At 31.8% G+C, this 22,989-nt stretch overlaps 1 protein-coding gene across 1 annotated transcript in view; it reads left to right on the forward strand.

Moving 5' to 3' along the window:
- Positions 1 to 22,989, forward strand: part of LOC148611599 (low-density lipoprotein receptor-related protein 5-like) — a 60,083-nt gene that overhangs the window by 20,870 nt on the left and 16,224 nt on the right. Inside the window, exons 11-21 of the mRNA XM_088595257.1 lie at positions 840 to 950; positions 3,939 to 4,155; positions 4,948 to 5,047; positions 5,837 to 5,937; positions 6,586 to 6,795; positions 8,310 to 8,497; positions 10,804 to 10,920; positions 11,180 to 11,317; positions 12,120 to 12,152; positions 13,364 to 13,492; positions 13,792 to 13,952. Of these exons, the coding sequence (XP_088451383.1) occupies positions 840 to 950; positions 3,939 to 4,155; positions 4,948 to 5,047; positions 5,837 to 5,937; positions 6,586 to 6,795; positions 8,310 to 8,497; positions 10,804 to 10,920; positions 11,180 to 11,317; positions 12,120 to 12,152; positions 13,364 to 13,492; positions 13,792 to 13,952 (1,505 nt within the window). The remainder of the gene's footprint in view (positions 1 to 839; positions 951 to 3,938; positions 4,156 to 4,947; positions 5,048 to 5,836; positions 5,938 to 6,585; positions 6,796 to 8,309; positions 8,498 to 10,803; positions 10,921 to 11,179; positions 11,318 to 12,119; positions 12,153 to 13,363; positions 13,493 to 13,791; positions 13,953 to 22,989) is intronic.

A 22,989-nucleotide genomic window follows, 5' to 3' on the forward strand; every position in this document is an offset into this window, starting at 1 on the left:
GAACATGTTAGGATTATTATTTATCTGACCTGCTAATGTCTTCTGTCATCCTTCAATCCATCCTTTCATACATTCTTACTGTAAGTGTCAGTCCCTTTAAGAATCAGGCAGTAGGTGAAACAAACCGTCATTTTGAAAATTGTAATTTGACTATTGCATGCACCATCAGATTCAAGGAAAACAGACAAGATTTTCCATATCATGCTGGACTATTGAGTTAAAATTTCGATGAAATGCACTGAAAATGAACAACCTCATTTTTCTATGATTCTATTGAAAAATTTCTTAGCAAAGCTAGTGATGCAGAGATCAAATAATGGTCTTTTTTAAATAGAGAAAGTATCCTTGAGTGATATTACATTGTCAGATTGGTGGAGTTTTGACATGTATGTTTCTGATTTTTCCCATTTTGCCATCTTACAAACATTTACAGTTAAAATTATTACATTTGTGAACACTTAAGCCTAGATTTTTATCCAGCATCAAATAAAATTGAAAGCTCCTGTTTTGCTCCATAAAAAATGTATAATCAATGTGTACTTCATTATATGTGTTATATATTTAATAGTCTCTATTATAAACCCATTCATCAAGTGGATGGAATACTGGAGTAACCTTGTCTGTTTGTCTGTCTGTCTGTCATTCCTTTTATCAGTCTGTCTGTCCAAGTTTGTTTGCATTGATCTCGACTTCATATTGATGAAGCATACATAGTAAGCAATTTTGGTTGCTGTCCTATATCCACTTTCTGTATGAGTGGGGTATACTTATGGAACAATGTATGCAACTTGATGTTGTGCCTAGTATTGTGTGTCACCATTTGTTATTGTTTATTGTAGATAATCCTTGCATGGATCATCTGTGCTCAGACATGTGTTTACCAACCCACACCAGCTATGTATGTGCATGTCCAGTACATAAAAAGATCATAAATAACAACCAGTGTGAGGGTAAGAATCAATTTATAGCAGGAAAAAAACAAATATTGCTCTTAATGAGTGGGGGCTTATTGCAGTCACCTTGTTTGTCGGTCTGTAATACTCTAGCTTCTATTGCTTAGGTATTTGGTGTATTTACAGCTTTTGCATGATGACTTGTAAAATGGTTTGACAGAAATGTTTTAATGTGGTATTCTTAGTATAATGTAACATGCAACATCTTGTTGCTATTGCCCTGCCCATCTCTCCATCATATAGCATTTTGCTCTCTTTATCTCTCCTGTGTGTTATTGAGTTGGTAGAATATATCGTCAAATTGTAAATTGGCAAATGGGAAGATTTGTTGGACTAACTTGATTTCTTCAGGTAACAAGCATTGAAGACATTTTTATACGTATCCAAGTTCCTACCCCAACCCCTGCTTTAAAGCAAACAGTATGTGGTGATTCTTCCATCTGTCCTTTTGTTTTTCTTTCCCACCATCCATTCATCAGTCACTCTTTAATATATGTTATTGATTTATGTTAAGACTTGAGGATTAAGTGGTAGTTCTAGAAAGAAAATGTAGGGGTGCTGTTATGAAGAGGTTCTAATGTAAACTTTCAGTAGTTCTAGTTGTTTTTGTAGCAATAAATTACATTCATTTCGTTATTTATTCAAATGAGAGGAAGTAAGAGTACTTGGATCCATGAACTGAAGAGGGGAGATAAATCAAGTTTATCAATGTACTTTTGTTTTTTCATTCTATTATATAAAAGAGTGATTTTAAAAAATACAGGAAGATTGTTTCACAAATGAAGGGAATAAAAAAAGTACTTGGATCCATGAACTGAAGAGGGGAGATAAATCAAGTTTATCAATGTACTTTTGTTTTTTCATTCTATTATATAAAAGAGTGATTTTAAAAAATACAGAAAGATTGTTTCACAAATGAAGGGAATAAATGAATTCCAATAAGACTTAATTTAACTAAAAATTAATTTGATTTTATCTTGTTGAGGTGCTTCATGCACATGCACACAGATTAATGACTGCATAAAGAGTTGTATTTTTCAAAGTCAAAATAAATCCTAATTTAAAAGACATTATCCTTGCCATGTTCTATTTATTGGCTGTTAATGGAACTCCTACTCTTTTTTTCACAGGTTCTGAATTAATTTCATTGTCCTACTTGGAACATTAAGCTCAATCATATGTCGGTTGCTGCAAATGATAGGCACTCGTTAAAAGTGCATTGACAATATTATCTCTTTTTCCTTTTTTATTTGTTTTGAAGTTTTAATTTAGTTTTACATACAGATTTGTTTTATGTGATCATTTTATTTGAATGAATCCTACTGTAAAAAGTTAAAGGGGAATGTTTGGTATATATCTAATTAGGCACTGAATATAAAATGAAACAATTCAGTCTGAATTCTTTATAATATTTTGAAATTATGTGTGCTTATTTTGCCAGCAAAACCTTTTATGTATTTCATCCAAACATAACATGGAAATATTAGTGCATAATAGAGTCAAAATGTGTAAAGTTTGCCAAATTGGGCCAAAAACACTTGCTTTCATTACATTTTTTTGCAAAAGATATTGGCTACATGCATCAAGAACTTAAATATTCTAACCATTGAAGTTATTATTGTAAGGTTTAGTTTTTTCAAGCATGTTGCCAATATGTCCATATTGAATAATCAAATATAAACCTAATTTTGTGAGAAGTTTTTGAAAGTTGAATAGAAACAGTACTCTGTGACATCATTTTGAAACATAAATGTTGTAAAAAAATAAAATAAATAAATAAATAAGTTTCATTTAGAGTCAGCATGATATATAATAATAAACATAAGCTCTGTTGAGCTTTTGACCAACATCTGCTTGTACATTGTAATTAATTTTTACCTGGTTAAAGAGTTAATCCAGGGGTAAGGGACATAACTCTTGAAATCAGTGATATGTTTGCATCATATTCAGTTTTGGAAGACCCTATAAATCCAAGTTACTTTGATGCTTAGATGTGATTGATGAAAAATGCCTTATACAAAAGTTCCAATCATTTGTAAGAGTTATATTCCTTACCCTAGATCTACCTCATCTTTTAACACAGATATAATATGCCAATATTTGTTTTTTAGTGAGTAAGCTAAAACTTTCTCTATAACGAAATCTGGTATAACAGTAGGAAAGTTAATTGGGAAGAATGAATTACCAAAATATGATCATCAGAGCCGAAATCACCTACATGTACATTTAATGAATGTGTGGAACTTGTTCCCCACACAAGTTAAATTGGCACGAGTGATTATATTTTTATATACTTTTTATACAGGGATTATTCAGTAAATTACTATTATCTATTTAATGAAAGAATATACCTCCTTGCAGTTGACAAAATAATGCAAATCATGAATCTTTTAGGATATTCACAGATACTGCAGAGTGGGAAATTTTTACGCATCTTTTTTCTGTGGTTTCTGAGATCAATATTTTTTCACACAGTTTGGAAATTCCCGATCATTCCTCAAATTGCATCATAATGTTTCTCAATAAAAATATTCATGGCAGTTTAATTCTCACATTACAAGTCTTATCGTGAAAATAGCGAAAATTATACTGCCTCAAACCTTCCTGGTTTACATTATTTATACTTAGTATTTGTGTTTGAGAATGAGTTTGATGTTTAGTTTACAAACAGCTTTCCAAATTAATTCAAATTTGTTTATATACCCCATCAAACATAGTTTTGGAGGTGTATTGGAATCACCCTATCAGTCTGTCTGTCCACATTTCTTTTAAGTGCAACTCCTACTAAACTGCTCAAGGGATTTTAAAGAAGTTTTTTTAGGAGGGTTGGCAATTATATGTAGATGTATGTGAGGGAATATGATTACTGTTGGATGACTACAAAGGGAGATAATCCAACAGGCTTTTTACATTGAAGTCCCTTTGAAGTAGGGATATCCTCTTAGTGAGCTTGCTTACAGTACTTCTAGTTAACTCTTTCTTTAGATGACCCAGATTGCCATGAGGTACTGGTTGGTGATGGTAGTTCTGTACTAAGGTATCCTCTCTGTGGCATTGGTTACAAGGACCATCTGAAGACATTGATACATAATGATAATATGAGACAAGTAGCTGTCATTGGATGGCAAGGTGATATTGTACTGTATAGAGACTTAAGGAGAGGAGTTATTGCTACCATGGCCATGAATAATGCTGAATCTGGGTAAAGTATTTGCATCATAATTGAAATTATGAAGTTTTTTCATAATGCATTTTTAACGAAAATTAATAGCCAGGTATAACTAGAGTGACACCTTGTCTAAATGAACCCCTTTTTAGACTGTAGAACTTGTTTGTTTTAGGCAGGTGTTTTCTTTATCCAGGTTCAAAATACATTTTAATTATCAGTGGACTTCAGGTAAATAAAAGTATTTATCGTAGTTTAGAGAGGTTTTTTCTTTAAAAGCAACTTGGTTGCCATTTTGAATCAATGCACTGGTATTTTTATGGATTGATATATGGCTGAATGGTAAGTTGACAAATGAACAAATAATTGCTTGATGAGTTATGTCATGTCTTGATTGCACATCTACTTCCTGTTTACTATTTACTATTAGTATTTGGGTTTATGGTGGAATCCATATCCTACTGACATTTCTTTTACTTTCTGTAAAAACTTTACTTTACTTATTTATTTTTAGACGACATAGTATAAGAAGAACTGTATTTAAAGTTGGTTATAAAACAACCATTAACTCATTAGAGCCTTTTACAGCTTTGTGTCAAAGTTATTTTATGGAACCTAAATAATTCCATCTGTCTATCTGTCCATCACTCCACATTTGCTACTCAGTTATTCAAAAACTCTTTGAGGTATTTTTAAAACATTTTTTGTGGAATGTCCTGAAATTCTCTCTGATTTTTTGTTTCAGTGTTTTTTGAATTAAAATGACAAAGATAATTAGGATGGACAAGATATTATGTGCTTTACATTTAATTCTAGCTTTTCTCTTAGTTTTAGAGAGAGAATATTATACAATGGGTTACACAGGGTATTGGATGCTACTGTTGATTGGGATGCTGGGATAATTTACTGGACAACAAGTCAAAAAGAGGTTTGTCATTTTCATTCATTGTACTGACTGAAAAGATCTTTTCCATAATACATTTTATCTGTTGAACAAGCTTAAAGGAGGTAGATCTAGGGTAAGGGACATAACTCTTACAAATCATTGAAACATTTGTATTCAGCATTTTACATCAATCTTATGGAAGCATCTAATTAACTTTGACCGATTTCATTCTGTTTCAAATGAAAGCTTGAGAGGCTTTGGTGAAATTGAATATGATACAAACATATCACTGATTTCTTGAGTAATGTCCCTTATCCTAGATCTTACCCCTTAAGCAGCATGGAATTCAGTTTCATTCTTCTGACGAAGCAACATTAGCAATGAAAAGCATATTATGAATTAAAAGACAAATGAGTTTGACTTCCTAATCATTTTTTATAGCATTGGAAAAAAAAACATCTGTCAAGTCACTCATTTAATTTAGCTTGAAGACCACAACTATAAAGAAACATATTTTATTTAAAGTCATCAGCCATGTATTATATCTTCTGAGATCAAGAATAATTGGATTATTTGTGAAATTCTTCCCAATGTCATGTTGGGTTTTGTGCTGTTTGTTTTTCTTTGTACTTTTGACTTTTTTGTGTTGTACAATTCATTTTTTGTCTGTTGTTTTAGTGTCCTCAGCATTGTTTTTTTTTCCATAGACTTTGCCGTGTTTTTACCTTCTGCATTGCTATTTCTTCTATTGATTGTGATAAATTATAAACATGATAAGAAATGTTTGGAGATGGTCATGGTTCTTTTACAGATCCGTGTACTTATTTTTAGGTAAAAGTTCAAGCTGGTTCATTAACAGGACATATAATAACTACAATAGTGAAAGATGGAATAGAAATGCCGGAGTCTATTACAAGAGATTCTGAAAGAGGGTAGGGTGTTACACATTTTGTTTCCCATTTGTTTATTTTATTTTAGCTTTTGAAAAAAATGCTATGTAAGACAACATGACCAATCAGTCTGTCACTTCTTAATCGTTTTTCTTTTTTGTATTGCATGCAGAGAATTCTCTGCAGAAAAAAATAGAGACAGAATCGCTTGGACAGCAGTAATATACTTTACCAATAATATTAAGCATGTTAATAGCACTATTTTTTTCTCAGTCTTAATCACACCTTTTTCTAAAATGTTGAAGTGACCAACTTTTTCAACACTGGTCAGGAGAAGTTAAAAGTGCTGAAAATAAAAAAAAATTGTGATAACTCTATTGTCTTTTTGTTTTGATAATTACTTAAAAAAGAACTTTGTATTTTAAAAAATATACAACTTATGATATGGCTTTAAGTTCCCATACATATGAAAAATAAATCAGTAAAAAGTGGCCACATTTATTAAGGTAAACATAGAATTAAAAACAACTTAATAAAATGTGTTAAAAAAGAAAGAAGGGAGGCCTTATCATTTTGGCATTTGTCAAGGCAAATAACTCTTGACATAAGTTGAGAACCACAACTTTATATTCAGACAAGAAACGTCAAGTGATCTTATCAGCCTGAAACTGAGGACAATTTGTGTTTTAGCCTATTATACATAGCAGACAATGGGAAGATCCCACAGATAGTTGTGTGTTATACAGATGGAAGACACTGCTCAACACTTAATATAACAGTATCCCTTGTTAGTGATTTGACCTTTGACCCCTACAGTAAACGCTTATTCTACTTAGACCTTAAAGATCCCAGTATTAAGGCTGTTGATACGAAGGACTTGTATGTGGAGACTGTGTACAAGTGAGCGAACCTTTTTCTTCGTTTTAGAGACCCATGTTTTTTTCTTCTTCAATGTAAATTATCAAAGTATTGGTTAAGTGTAGTTTGTCTCATTTAAAATAAATTGAAATTAAATCTGTATCCAGTTATATGGGTTGGGTTTATTTAGTCTTTAATTATTGTAAACAATCTTATTTTTCACTGATACATCTTTTTACATTTTAGGATATCAATTAAAATTCACTGTCTTTTTTTGCCATCACTTGGCGTCTGTCATCATCCATCATCGTCGTTAACAATTATACAAACTCTTATCCTCTGAAACTACTTGACTGATTAGAACCAAACTTGGTATAAATGTTTCTTGGGGTATTCTGCATAGAACTGATGTGGGGATGTTTGATTCGTAAAAAAACATGGCCGCCATTACTATAAATAGAACATAGGGGTCAGACAGTAGTTTTTCGCATATATCTCCAAAACCGTTAGGTTTAGGTAAATTGAATAGCTGAAATGATCCTTATTATTAGGACTACAAAAGTCTTCAGGGATAATAGTTTTCAGATGACTCCTTGTAAGAGTTATTGCCCTCGAAAGGGGAAAAATGACTTGTTTTAACAGTTTTCAGTCAATATCTTGAAAACTATGATAGATTAAAAGAAACTTTCAATTGTTGAAATGATCCTTATGATAAGCTCTACCAAAGACTTCTTGAGTCAAAATTGTTGGACGACTTCTTGTTAAATTTATTGCCTTTGAAAGGCAAAATTCAACCAGGTGGTCGCCCCGTGCAGGTCCGGGTGTTAAAAAAATAGGCCTGCAGCAGCACTAAGCTTGTCGTAAAAGGCAACTAAATAGTGCTCAGAACCCTAGCCAGGGGCTAGGGCGCTCTGCCCACAGAGCAACTGGGATGTGTGCCCCAAGTGGTGGAATGGGATACCCCTGGTGTGTTACATGCTGGGGTTGTCAGGCTATAATACGGAAAACCTGACCACAAACCATAGTGGTGCACCGTGTTGGGAAAGATGCCACATTCCTCACACGTTAAAGAACCCTACTGTGGTATTCTCCCAGAGTAGGAACCATAGGGCTCCGCCACAGGAGGCTAAATTGCCCGACCCTACCCACCTCTTCCTATTTCCAGTGGCAATCAAAATTTGTCGACCCCATTGTCCTTGTGTCCCATCCCTTTTTCATTTCATCATCATTTCATGTTCATATCATCAATTTCATGTTCATCGTCTGAATATAGCTGAAATATTGCTGCTCGGACGTTAAACCCCAACAAACAAACAAACAATCAACCAGGTGGTCGATTCAGACTCCTGGGAGCCTCTTGTTTAATCTTTAGTAACTTTACACCTGGCCGCTTAAAGGCCAATTTATTTTTTGTGATGTTTTTTTTTTTTGAAAAGAAAATGCATTTTCAGTATTAGGGTTCCTTCATTTGCTGAATCTTGTTCTGTTTATAATGATATTGACTGACAATTTTCCTATTTACTCTTATTAAACTAGACATGTTCAAAACATTTCAGGGGAATAACAGGAGAGAATCCATCTGATTTAGTGGTTACCATGGATACAGTGTATTGGATTGACTCAAGAAACAAGACATTATTGTCAATACAGAAGAATCACCATTACAGATTAGAGACAATTGTTTTATCAAGACTAGGGTGGCCTAGAGGCATTGTTGTGAGACCGATGAAGTTACGTAGTCCCAGTAGGTAACATTAGAGCTTAATCTAACAGATCCTATAGTAGATAGAGTTGTAAATACTAGTAGTTGACATTTTCAGAGAAGAAATTTCATGGCCAAGTTTAAATTATGGTAAATTACTGTAGAAGCATGCCTTCAGTGCATATGGGGAAAAATCAGTAATGAGGTATCCACATTATGATCTTACAATATTTGAGAGATTACTGTTCTCACAGAATAAAACAAACCAATAGTTTAACAGTGAAAGAAATTAGCAGTAGACCTATGGACCGAGTCTATGTAAAATCAAGGTCTATGATGAAATTGGCTCAATTTCCTTTGAAATGTACAATGTGGTCTACATAAAATTATGATGGGTCTGTGTTGACCAAAAATTAAGTTTCTAACACTGGTATAAAAGCAGTTAAACCTGTCTAAACCAAAACCTTTCTGGACAGTAGTATGTTTGGTTTACACAGGTTCATAATACATTTAAGGAAGTAGACATAGTGTAAGGGAAACAACTCTTGAAATCAGTGAGATTTTTGTATCATTTTCAGTTTCACCAAACCCTATCAAGCTTTCATATGGAACAGAATGAAATCAGTTCAAGTTACTTTAATTTTTACATAAGATTGATGTAAAATGCAAAATACAAACATTCCAATTATTTGTGAGAGTTACATCCCATACCCTAGGTCTACCTCCTTAAACTAATATATATATAGGGTCTTCCAAAAGTGTCTGGTTTAATCAGTTTTTCTGTTAATTCAGGGTTCAGTTTAGACAGGTTTCACTTTAAATAGCTAGAGAATCTTTTAACATACTTAATTGGTTTTTTTTTTTTTTTTTTTTCAAGGGGAGATAATTTGGAAGTTGAAATTTTCAATTTCACTTTAACTATTTTAAAAACCTGACTTAAGTACTTTTATACACTACATTAATACTCAAAGACTTGTAAAAATGCACATTTTCACAAATTTATAGTAAAATCTATCATTTTCAATTACAGTAAATGTATTGTTTGTTTGTTGGGGTTTAACGTCCAAGCAGCAATAATTCAGCTATATTCAGACGATGAACATGAAATTGATGTTAAAATGAACATTAGACGAAGATGAAATGAAAAAGGGATGGGACACAAGGACAATAGGGTCGACAAATTTTGATTGCCACTGGAAATGGGGAGAGGTGGGTAGGGTCGGGCAATTTAGCCTCCTGTGGCGGAGCCCTATGGTTCCTACTCTGGGAGAATACGACAGTAGGGTTCTTTAACGTGTGAGGAATGTGGCATCTTTCCCAACACGGTGCACCACTATGGTTTGTGGTCAGGTTTTCCGTATTATAGCCTGACAACCCCAGCATGTAACACACCAGGGGTACCCCATTCCACCACTTGGGGCACACAACCCAGTTGCTCTGTGGGCAGAGCGCTCTAGCCCCTGGCTAGGGTTCTGAGCACTATTTAGTCGCCTTTTACAACAAGCTTAGCGCTGCTGCAGGCCTATTCTTTTAACACTCGGACCTGCACAGGGCCAGTAAATGTAAAAGAATCTTTTACCAGTTTAATGTGTAACAGTTACCCTTTTATTCATAATTAAATGCTCAACGTCATTCTTAGATTGGTAGTTACTTGCCTTGTTTTTCAGATTAAAATAAGCATAAAAGAATATTTTGTTGTACTTGAACAACCAACATACATTGACAATATATTGATATATGATCACTGACAGTATAAACACTTTGACTCTTCCTACTTTATCACCCCTTGCATGATTAACCTGTTTATAGAACCACTTGTGGGAAGAAATGTAATAAACCTTGTATGAAAATTAAACTTGTTTAAAAGTTATTTGAATTACAGTATAAATTGGTATAAGTATAAAAGATGCATTTTTTTTAGAAATCCTTTTCCCAATGTGTTAACAACAATGAACAGCAAATTATGTCCATAATCATCAAAATTACCTATTTGTATGACCAAAATAGATTATTTCATTCAAACCGCTTGTTATGGTGTTGTACTTGAAATTTCTTAACAAATATACCTTCTATATATAATAAGAAAACACATGTATAACTGATACTTGTAAACTTTTTGGTTCAAGGGTCTACTACAACTTACAATACTTATGTTTGGAAACATGAAAAAAAAACCTACAAACTAGTTTTATTAGTGGCTCTTGATGCTGATGTAAATCTGAGTTACCTCCCTTTGTTCTTATTTTATATATTTTGTTCGTTTTGAAGTTCTAACCGGATGATTCGTTAGTTGTCTGATAAATTTAATGCTTTCAAGAGTTTTAGATTGTATATTAAATTTGTTTCAGGTCAATGTAAGATCCACATTATAAGTTGTGAAGATTTTTGTTTCTCAACACCTGATGGGACAACATGTCAATGTCAGGATGGGTACAATCTTGATAGTGATAAAAAATCATGTCACAGTAAGAAAATTAAATTTTTGCAAGTGGCTAAAGTTAAATTAAAAACTTTGTACTTGTGAAGTTTTTAGAATTAGATTTTAGCGTTGTGATGAACACTTTTCTGAGGTGCATACAAATAACCAGATGTTAATTGTCAGTTAATTAATTAATTTGTAAGAATGAAGAAAAACAATGGTTTATTCACAATAACTACATCATATATAAAAAAAAGTGTGATATCTACTGTGCCATAGAATCATACTAAAATATTGTATTGTAGAATCTTGTAAAGAATTCGTGTGTGGAGATGGCTTATGTATCAATAAAACCTTTGTATGTGATGGACATCCAGATTGTTATGACAATTCCGATGAATTGGGTTGTAACCCTGTTATAAGAACAACTATCCCACCTGTAGGTATGTACTTTGTTATAAATACATTATTATAACCCCTGCAAACAAAGTTTTTGGAGTATATAGGATATAGGAATCACTCTTGTCTGTCTGTCTGTCCATCTGTTCATCAATCTGTCCACATTTCTTGGAAGCATAATTCCTCCTAAGCCACTGTAGGGATTTTGTTGAAATTATATAGGAAGGTTAGGCAACAAATGTAAATTTACATGCAGGAATATAGTAACTGTGTGAGGACTCCAAAGGGAAATAATCCAACTTCAGGGTTTTACAGGTTAAAACCTCATAAGCTTATCTCCTCCTGAACTGCTCAAGGGATTTTTATGAATTTTATAGTAAGATTGTGAATCCTATGTAGAAGTGCTGATGGAAGAATACAGTTACTGATGGAGGACTCCAAAGAGAGTTAATTGAATTTACAGGTTATATATTAGCTGGGGTTATTTTCTTTGTGAACTTGCTCATAGTATTCCTAGTTTTCAAAGACATGGTAGACTTTAAGTGATTTAGTGGCATAGGAGACAAGGTATGCAGTTTTCCAATGTCATTTTATTATTTTCATTTTTACCCTGAGGAGACCTGTTTAGTTTGGTGACATTTTAAAACATTTTAGATATCTAATTTACTCTTTACATTCAGTAACTACAACTGAATGAACCAAAGCTTGAAATACAAGAAAAGCACTGTTTCATTTTAGGCTGCTACATGAATTTCAAAGATTGTCATCACGATATTATTTTTATGTTGGATATATACATGTATTAAGAGCTGTTGTTATTCTTTTTTTTTGTTTTGTTTTTTGTAGCTACATCCCTGTCACCAAAGAGGTTGGAAAAAGGTAAGCTTATTTTTAACATTTACACACACCCCATCCGATTGCATAGTTGAAGGGGAGGTATCAGTTTTTCTGTTCATTCTACCATTCATAATTCCATTACACAGAGGGGTATATATACTTCTCTTGTTTGTTTCTTCTACACCCCTGAATGGAATTAATTTTTTTTTAAACATTCATGATATATTGCATAAGTGTTTCTGATACTGAATGTATTAAGTGATACCCTCTGAAAAGTTGTGTGTCTCTCTGTTGGTCTGTTTATTCCCCAACAGATTCAAGATGATATTGAGAACGGATCAACAATCTTTTTTTTAAAACTGTTGACAGTTGTATAGTACTACAAGATACAGGTTAGCTTTAATTTTTAGCAAAATCCTAAATGTAGTTTTTCGGTTAGGCCATTTGAAAATTTTGTCATCTCCTTTTTTTCAATAATTGTTAAATGCCCTTTTTTGTGGATATTACTATTCATATTTATTTGGAAATTTTTAAAGCAAAGGAGAAAAATACTGACTTGTTATATTCAAGTGTGACTTTTTTATATGTCAGGGATATAAAGTGAACTCATATCTGTTCATTTACTTGTTCTTAACATTTTTTTGGTTTGAAGGATTACTCAACCATTTTATTTTAAAATTTGTAAAATGTAGTTATATCTCTGTGCAAAAAAATTACAACTTAATCTTCAAAGCCTCTCTTTATGAACATTTTAGCTCAGTGTACACAACCATGTGTGCCATACATCAGTTGTCAAATGCATGATTATTTACACATGTTAGTCATATGATTTCAGTATGATTTTCATATGCAAGTAAAAAATATAATTACATGTTTTATCAGGTGTAAATCATGCAAGAGTGTACTAATATGTGTTATTATTATGTTTTATCAGATGTAAATCATGCAAGAGTATACTAATATGTGTTTTTATTATGTTTCTTTATATTCATTGAGTCTTTAAAAATGTCTCATACTGTGAAAGTACTATTGTTCATGGGGTACCATGAAATTTGATTCCCAACAAAAAGGAGATTTCTTTTAAAGTGTATACTGAAAACCTCAAAACCACAAAATTCAAGAATCGGTGAACTAGTGATTCTTTTGTAATCCACAAAAATTGGTATCCATGAAATATAGTACTTTCACAGTATATGTTAGGGTGAAAAGTTGACCAATCAGGCAGTATGTGTTCTTTATTCTGTACTTCTCAGGTTTGAATAGTTGTGTCAGAAGAAATGGTGGATGTAGCCAAATATGTAAAAACAAGAATGGTAGCATTGTCTGCAACTGTATTGTAGGTTATGAGTCCTTAAATGATGGAATCGGTTGTTCAGCAAAAGGTAAGTTAAATCAAAAAGCATTCATGACTGATGACATTTTTCAACATTTGCAAGCCATCTGATCTTTATTGTACAGTTTTTGTCATAAAATCTTACTTCTATCAATGTATCCAGTACTTTTTGTCCTGAAATATTGGAAACTTTGAATGCTGTTTGATTTTTTTTCTACGGTGTCCAGACTTGGAATGCCTGTTTTCTTTTTGAATTCAAAATCAAGGTTACAGTTACAGAGGCATGATTATATGCTTTCTTCTTAGTTCGTCTTTTTTGTGACTGAAAAACTGACATACAATTTTCAGGCCCTCAACCTGAATTTGTGATAGCAACATATAGAGAAGGGATCATAAAGACTAGTGACCTTAACCACAGCATTGACCTTCATATAGGTTATGACCTCTACAAAGTAATGTCATTGGATGTCAACCAACACAATGGTGATGTATACTTCTATGCCCATAAGGTGAGTTTGTTGCTTATGCTGTTTACTGGTAAGAAATATTGTGTGTTGGGTACACCAATTTCTGTGGTTTCCAGTCAACTTTGAAATGTTGATTAGGGCCCCTCCACTATGTGATAATCAGTAAGTTTTTTCATGTGTCCATCTGTATGGAATCATGTTTTGGCTGTAACTTAATTGTCTTTTGGTGTGAATGCTTGCTATTTTGCATGAGGGTAGATCAGCTCAAGACAATGTGCCATGAACCATGGTTTATGAACTTTGACCTTTAACTTTGACCTCAAGGTAAAATTAATGATTTTGCAAAACAGATTTGTGTCTTGGCTGTAACTTTGTTCTGTTTTGGTGTAAGCATTTGGTATTTGACTTGAGGGTAGATTAGCTTAAATTTACTGTATCATTTTGATCCTCAAAAATTGTCATAATTCAATTTATTTTAGCTATGTTGAGGTCCTTAGAAATGATTTCCATCTCAATATTATGTTATCTGGTTTCAAATAAATATTTAATTTCCATTGAAAACTATTGTGCTCTATTGTAATCCAGAGAAAGAAATCAATTCTTACAAACTACAAGCTCTGATACCTTCATACTGTAAGTACTTTCAAAGGTGCTTATTAAATGTTACATGCTGACTTCAGAAATAATTGTGCTGTTTTCTTTACTGATGAACTGTGACATGTTGATATTGATAATAGTTGAAACTCACAGTTTTTAGCATTTACTTCATGAAAATAAAGAATTTTTCATTGATGTCAAAACAAAAATGAATTTTGGTCTAAAACATCAAAATTGCAAAAATGCATTTAACAAAACATAGATTCTAATTTTAATTTGATGTGCTTCAAAGCTCTTTAGACCACATCCATGGTGAATACAATGTGAGTATTAGTACTTCTAATATCCTTCTGAAACTTGCATTACAAAGAGAACAAAAAAATAAATGGTATAAAGTATATATATATAATTAGAAATGACTGAATACACTTTCTCCCAATGCTGGAAGTACTTGTATGATACCAACAAAACAAGGACCAATTATAATACCACAATCAATTTCTAATGACTATGTGACAAAATAGTATAACAGATGAGCATGTTACTATGATATTTGACCAAAAATTTACAATCATGAATAGGAGAGAAGAAGAATCTGTTTCTTCAAAGAAAATTGTAAAAAAAAGAATTAAAAATTTAAAATTGAAGGGAAATTTGTTGGCTGAGAATAGGGGAATTATAGTTACACTACAGAAAAAATAGAAAGAATAGAAAAAAAAAGATATTAATTAAATGAGCCAATAGAATATTTGATATAAAACATAAAATATGTATAAATTTATTGAGTCATTTTTTTCCTTGCTGCAAGGTGATGGAGGGACATAGTAATGGTTTTAAGGCATCCATCCCTCCATCTTTCAGTCAGTAAGGTTTCATAAATGGAGCTCCTTTAAAGGGGCTTGGTATTCCTTTGATTAATGGTGTGAAGTATTGTTATGAAGTGTTCATGCTACAGACCAGTTTGTTACAGGAAAGGAATATGCTTGATTTATTCAAATTCAGCCCTGAAAATTACCTTGGTCAAACAAATACAGATATTGCTTTATATTTGGTAAAGGGTGTGCTTAACATGACACAAAAAACTTTTTATAGAGTAAATTTATGCAAAAACCTGGAAAACTTAATGTATAATGAAGCAAAAATATAAAAATTTTATCAAATTGATGAAAAAGTACAGAAATTCATTACATTTTTCTTTGGAAGAAAATAATTGCCACATGTGTATATAACTTCTAAATTATTTAAGCTATAAAAAATCTTATCAAACAAATTTTGGAGAAAATATTTAGATTGTCAAAGCATGTGGCCAATATGTCTGGATTGAAAGCCCAACTGCAAACCTTCAAATTGTTTAAGAAATTTTTTAAAGTCGCATAGAAATAGTACTTTATGACATCATTTTGATACATTTCTGTTGAAACACCTTACATTTTTTTGTCTGGGTTAAGTTATCTTTTAAACACAAAAAATATGCCAGTAAGTCTACTTGGAAAAGTACAAGTTTTGCTTAGTAGCAGGACCAGAAACTGGTTATGGATTTTGGATTTTATTGGAGTTTTACTATTTTAAGTCTGTTCCAACAATATAAGACCTTGTGGGTGAAACTCCTCAGAAATCACTTGAAAGATTCTTTTTTCTTTTTTGTTTGATGTATGCTGATGAAATGTAGATGTGCATATTACCCCGCCATTAAGTTTTTATAAATTTTGTTAGTTATTGGATGAAGAATTTGTGGACAAAACTCTTAAGAAACTTACACTATATTGACTTAAACTGTATATCATTTACCCATTATTTCTAACATTTTACTCTTTCCATAACTAATGTCGTCTAGTTATTTTTTTTTTAAAGGGAGGGGGGGGCTTATGGCTACAAAAGTAGCTATCTTCTTAATTTCATAATTATAGAACAATACATGGCCTTTTTAATATTGCCCTTGTTATCAGCCCAAGATTTTGATATTAGCCCCTAAGAATAATATCAATCAAGAGCTGATAACAAGGTCAATATAAAGACCAAGTAAAAATCTTTTATCACATATTTTTAATCCAGTAATGAATTATTCACCAATATTTCTTTTAAACAAAAATCATAAATGCATATGATCTATTCCACCAAATCTTTTTAATGCATTTGACTTTTCTGGATGTATATTCAGTACCTCAACCGATCTGCACAACTATAATTGTGATAGGTCTTTGATCACCAATCTGTTTCCATATGGTCATCAATCCATCAAACTAATCCGTTAAACTGGTGATTGCATCATGTGACCACTGAGCAGTAAATATATTTTATGGATTTTGTTGTTTCGTTTATTGATTTCTATCCTGCAATGAGATTATTTGTTAAACTAATAAAGGTATAGGGTTATTTTTTTGCTGTATCCGTACATTAGCAGGTTATCGACTTTCTGGCTCCTCCCACTCACGTGATTGATGGAACTATTTTTTTCTGGTATGCATAAATTAATCATGGCCGCCACCATAGATACCATATAAACAAATTGCTATTGCATATCCGGGTTAATCTTTTTTTGGCTGTTTTTTTTTCGTTTTCACCTTTTTTTTAGCTGAATGAAATGAAAGATTTTATGTAAACCAAATAATGATTTTGTTTGTATATTTTTCACTGTAATATATATGGCAAATCCCAGATCTCGTTCAGATTTGATTCATTATCAGTTTGCAGACGACTTCCCCTGTCATTTCAGTCATGTCGGACTCGGAGCCAGAGTGTCCGTCACAATTTAACATAAACTGGTCCCCACTTAAAGAAATTGAAGCATTACAATATGATAAAACTCTTGAAGAGATGAATGACCAGGAAACTGTTATGCTCTTGGATTTATTACTGCCTAAACCTCAAGATAATGAATCAGAGGAACACTACATTATAGATCTGCCCACACAACTGCTTCCTCTTCTTCAAAAATCTCAAACAAATATTTCAAATCCCAAAGAAACTAGTGCACAAATTTCACCCCTGAAATCTACTGCCATATACCAAACAGAAACAAGTCAGCTTCCACCTTCCCCGCAAAATTCAAAACTTTAATGTTCTTAAAATCGACTTTACAATATTTAAAATATTTGTATTTATTGTTCATTTTACTTATTTGTCTCTTGGAATTAAATAAATTTTGATACATTGCTTATTTTCTTCAAACAGCTTTGATGGATTATATGGTGTGGATTAAATTTCAATGTTTACTGAGTCATGCGCTATGCGTTTTAATTTTTTTCTTCGGATTTAAGGATCGGGGCTCCTCAGGGGATATTTATTTTAAAATTTTATTTTAAAAATGTACACAGGCACAAAACTATTAATATAACAGGATAAAAACAATATAAGTACATTGTCGAAAATTATTGAAGATATGTGTATTCGGGTTGGAACGGGGGAAATAGCTCGGCTCAATATACCTATATTGTATATTTATACATATTCACTAAATGCAATAGATTTAAACACCATTTGATTTACTTTTGTTTGTTTAATTAATAACATAATACAATATGTGGATTTAATAACATAATACAATATGTGGATTTAATAACATTATACAATATGTGGATTTAATAACATAATACAATATGTGGATTTAATAACATAAATTTGAAATGCATTTAATATTGTATTATATATAATTCCAATAAAAATTCCAATATTTCCATGATCATTTTACATAACAAAACTGCGATCAGATGGTTCATTGGTCATCAGTTATCCATCTGTCAGCAATTGTTCAGTCAGCAGTTATCAGACCATCATAAAGTCCTTTCAGGGACTGTTACAGCATCCCTGGTCATTATGACTGATTATCATCAACTTACTGTTTTTCTATAGTTCTCACTGCCTGATATTTTCTATCTCATAATATTGCTGTAGTACTGAAGCCAAATCCACAATTTCAAATCGCAATGTTTTGTCATTTAATCCACTTGAACATCTCCTATTACAGAATAACCATACTTGTTAACCATTGAAACATTTTATGTAGGAGAAAATTAGGTAAAAGCAAATTTTTATGCAAAAATTCAATTATTTAAGGTTTTCTAACATAAAATATAGTAATTTTAACCAAACACCTCCAACAAATCTTATTTTTATGTGGGAGATTCTAAATTATTCATTGATTTTGTGGGAGGATTAAATATATGAATAACGTTTTATGTTTGTTATCGTGAACTTGTGGGTCGTTAGGGTTGTATCCATCTGCACCATGAAAATTGATTTACTCGATGTGTCATAGTTTTCCTTTCCTCTTTTGTCCACCCTGGACTTTTTATGAGCAACTTTGCAGGTGTTTTTTTAGAAAGCAGAGGATGCTTACCCTACTGGTGCACCTGGTTCATGCTCCCAGTTTTTAGTGGATTCCAAGTTGATCATTTACTTTTGTTACTTTGTATGTATTATTTTGGTTATTTTATGTTCTTTGTTTTGTGTGTCTGTTTTTCAAGTCTGGTCTTTGTCCCCGGAATACATTCTTTTGGTTTCTGCTAGAATCTTGCTTCCCTTGATTACTCTTGAACCATTTGATAGCTGTAATGTCAGCGAATCTAAACAAGAGGACTGATAAAATATTGCCATTTGTGGCTGATAACATGCAGAAATAATTTATTACATATGCAAAATCAGTGTTATTTCCATAAAATAAAATAAACTATTTAAAAAAACACTTCTAGGTCTGCATATTCTCATATCACCTTGTAAATTGATAAAATACAGCTTAAGAAAATACATATAGTCAAGTTTCTATCATGGGTAGACTTGCTACGTCAGTTGATCAATATTACCATACGATGTACCTTTGTGTAATTTCCCTAGGCAATATGACGAATAAATAAAATATTAAATTCTATAATATCATCCCCAAATATATAAGTCCAATTTGATGTCTGAAGTATAATTTCATTAGAAATATTGGTTCTATGCGGAATGCATTCCATAAGTACAAACAGTGATTTTAATTCTTTTTTTTTGATGATATATTCTTAAATTTCATTAAAGATATTGGATACGTGAAATTAGTTTGAAGAGCACAAACTGCATAACTGCATATTATTGCAATACATGTGGGTATAACATGTGTTAGTAATTTTTTTACTTGCTACATAGTTTGACATCTCAGCCATAATAAAGTCATGATATGGTAAAATTAATAACTTGTTATAGCCAAACCAAATAAATTATTCAGGGATATTATAACACTACTGTCTGTCATCCTGTCAGTCTTAAGTGTGTGTGTAAAAATCAGGCAGATGGTGATACAACTTCAAATTTTGCAAAATTTAGCTCCCACTCAGCTGATGAACTAGAGGCTAAACATTTCTACATTTTGAGACCCATTGTCATTCCCTGTGGCAAGACTCTCTGTAAGGCTTATGATAAATATTTTGACTTAATTGCAAGCCCTAACATGTTGTTTTCAATTGGAACAACTTGGCCATTTTTGCTACACAAAAAATGAGCATAAGTGCAGGGAGAAGAAATTCTTTTTGAATTATTTGCCAAAAATGTAACCCATTGACCAAAAAGTGATATGTCCACCATATGTTGCTACAAATTATGGTAAGATATCACTTTTATAGACACAAAGAACATGTCCAAGAGTTTTGTAGCAAAAAGAGAAAAAATTATTGGTAAAAAACTCAACCAGTTCAACTTTAAGAATTTGATAGGAAATTCTAAACAGATTCCACGGTCTAATATATACAAGGCTTTTGTACCCCGCAACATGAAGTGGTGAGGTATTGTGTGATACCTCTGAAAAGTTGTTTGTCCGCCTGTCTGTTTATCCCTGTATTGTTTTCAAATGACAACTTGACAGTGGATGAATGATTTTTTTTTAAATGTGCACAGTTGTTTCGGCAAGTTATTTTTTTTAGTAAGGCAATTTGGACGATTTCGCCACTCTTTTTTTTTCACCATTTCATGGCGAGTTATCTCTTAATGTTTCATTAATGCCCTATTTTTGTTTAGTCTAATGAGAAAGGCTGAGTAGTTTTGATTGGTGTTAAACTATTCATTTCATATACAATGTATCTGATTAATTACAACAATTTTAAAATGAATCTTTGATGCATATTTTAACATGTAATAGAATTGAAACATTTGAGGTGGTAAGAGAGACCATATTCTGCTTGAAAATATTGTCATGTTTTTGAGAGAGAAACAATTTCGATGGAAAATGGCTTTTCCTGGTGATAACTGCCATTATCAAATAAAATTATTTTAGTGAAGTTGCACTATCCTATTTATTTTAAATAATTTGTTATTCAAGACATTGTAAAAAAACAACAGCAACAATGATTTTGTAAGTAAAACCGACTGAAAACTTAACATAATCTGTTTGTCTATCCACAGTGCTTGTAAAAACTTAAAAGAATTTAATCATTTTTGGAGGACTTTGAAGGGAGATAATCCAACTTCACGGTCTTTAAATTTAAGAAAAGCATTTACCTTCATTTAAGACAGAGTATTCTTTCTGTGAATTTCTACTTTCATAAGGAAAGAATAGAATCTATAGACAATTTCTTGGAACATTATTTCATCTGCTTTATTTATTTAATATTTAAATTTATTTATCCAGAGATTAATACTTCTCCCAAGAGTAGAATCATATAAGTCTGAATATTACAAGAGTATTTGTGTATTCTCAATAATTTGAATATGAAGTCACCCAAGTATGTTTTGACTTGATGACAAAAATTCTTCAAGCAGCAATTATTTTCTGAATTTGCAAATATTTCAGTGTTTTTAAAATTTTATCAGCAATATTATAAAAAGTGGTTTTAAAATGCACTCAAAGTAATTCACAAGAATTCAAAATAAACCACTGAACTTCAGACCTTCATGGGTCCCCTAACATCAACTTCTGATTTGCACTCTGTCAGTGAGTCTGACATTAATCATGATGGAAGATATTCATTTGATATTTAATGCATTGCTTAACCATGGCAAGTTTAAGATCCAGTTTAGGTATGTTATTTTTTTTTTTGCTGAGTTATAGCCCTTGTAATTAGAAAATTTATGCAAAAAAGATGTTTTCTGCACTTTTTTCATCATGCTTGTAGATTTATATTTGATATTTGGTACATTATTTTACCATGACAAATTACAGATCATGTTTGAATTTTGAATGATCTGTTAATTTTCTTATGGGTTGTGGTCCTTTGACTAAGAAAATTAATGCGGACTAAGTTTTCTGCACTTTTCTTGTTTAAAAGTTATATGAAGTTTGCATTCTGTTCTCTTCAAAAGATTTTTTTTCAATAGGGTACTTTATATCCCATGCAGTACTCAGAATACTTGTTTACTTAAAGTGTAAATTTGATAGAAATTTATTTAAGTTACAACATTCTGATATTATTCAAATAACCCATATTAGTCATATCTTAAATGAACTTCTACATACTGGATGCACCTATAAACAGATGTTGTATTATCTGGAAAATTAAACTTGGCGAGTAAGTTCTCACCCTTTGTAAAAGATAAGAAGCTAAATATATTCTATAGGTGTCTCATTTTCTTGAAAGTTCAAATTGGCTTTTGAGTCCTCGCCCTTTTTTTAAAAAAAGAAACTAAGTATATTTCATAGATGCAGTTCCACAGTAACAAACCTTTTATATAATTACTCTTTATACTGCAAATTTTAGTTGGCCAAGAAGATGAAATTGTTTTAAATTATAGTTTAAATGTACTATAAATATTTCCTCCATTTTCATTCCACTTACTATGAATCAAAATTAGGATTTCCCAGCACTATCATTTATGTTGAGTTTTTTCTGGCTATTGTATGCATTTCAGTAAAAAAATTCATAAAAAAAATAAGTTGTATTACCACATGGCCAATATTTATCAACATGAAGATTGAGCAGTGATTGGGATCAATGATATGCATGGTCCTTTTCTTTCATTTGTTAATTACAGTGCATATGCATGGTTCTCTTCTTACAATGCTTAGGCAGTAAATTGTAATTTATTTCATTGTTTTTTTTCTTACAATACAAAATAACAGAAGTACTTGTGCAATTTTTTTCTCAAAGTAAATTGATTTTTAAAGTGTTTTGATACTTAGTAAGTAATATTTAGAGGTAACAGTTATCCAATCTACATACTTCATTATGATACATTGGAATTCACTAAATCTTTCTGCTAATACCACCATAGTAAATTTCTACTGAATATTGTGTTAAACAGTTGACAAGGGGAAGGAACTTGAAATAAGGGTGTCTGGAAGCTGCAACTAGAGGGTTATTAACAGGGAGAAAAGTGGGTAGGATTTCTTTTCATAAATATATGGAATGAATTGCTTGCAACTAAGGAGATGCATGGTTTTATGGTAGAAAGCCTTCAATTCCAATTTATACAGATACTGTACATGATGAAAGTTTCTCAAGATATATTTCAATGATTTTTTATTTCATTAAGTACAATAACTCTTAAACGTATATATAAAAATTGCTCAGTTGAATGT

Source organism: Perna viridis, chromosome 7 (genome assembly GCF_037379345.1).
Source record: "Perna viridis isolate PV_CMFRI_1.1 ecotype Kerala chromosome 7, ASM3737934v1, whole genome shotgun sequence".
NCBI lineage: Eukaryota > Metazoa > Mollusca > Bivalvia > Mytilida > Mytilidae > Perna > Perna viridis.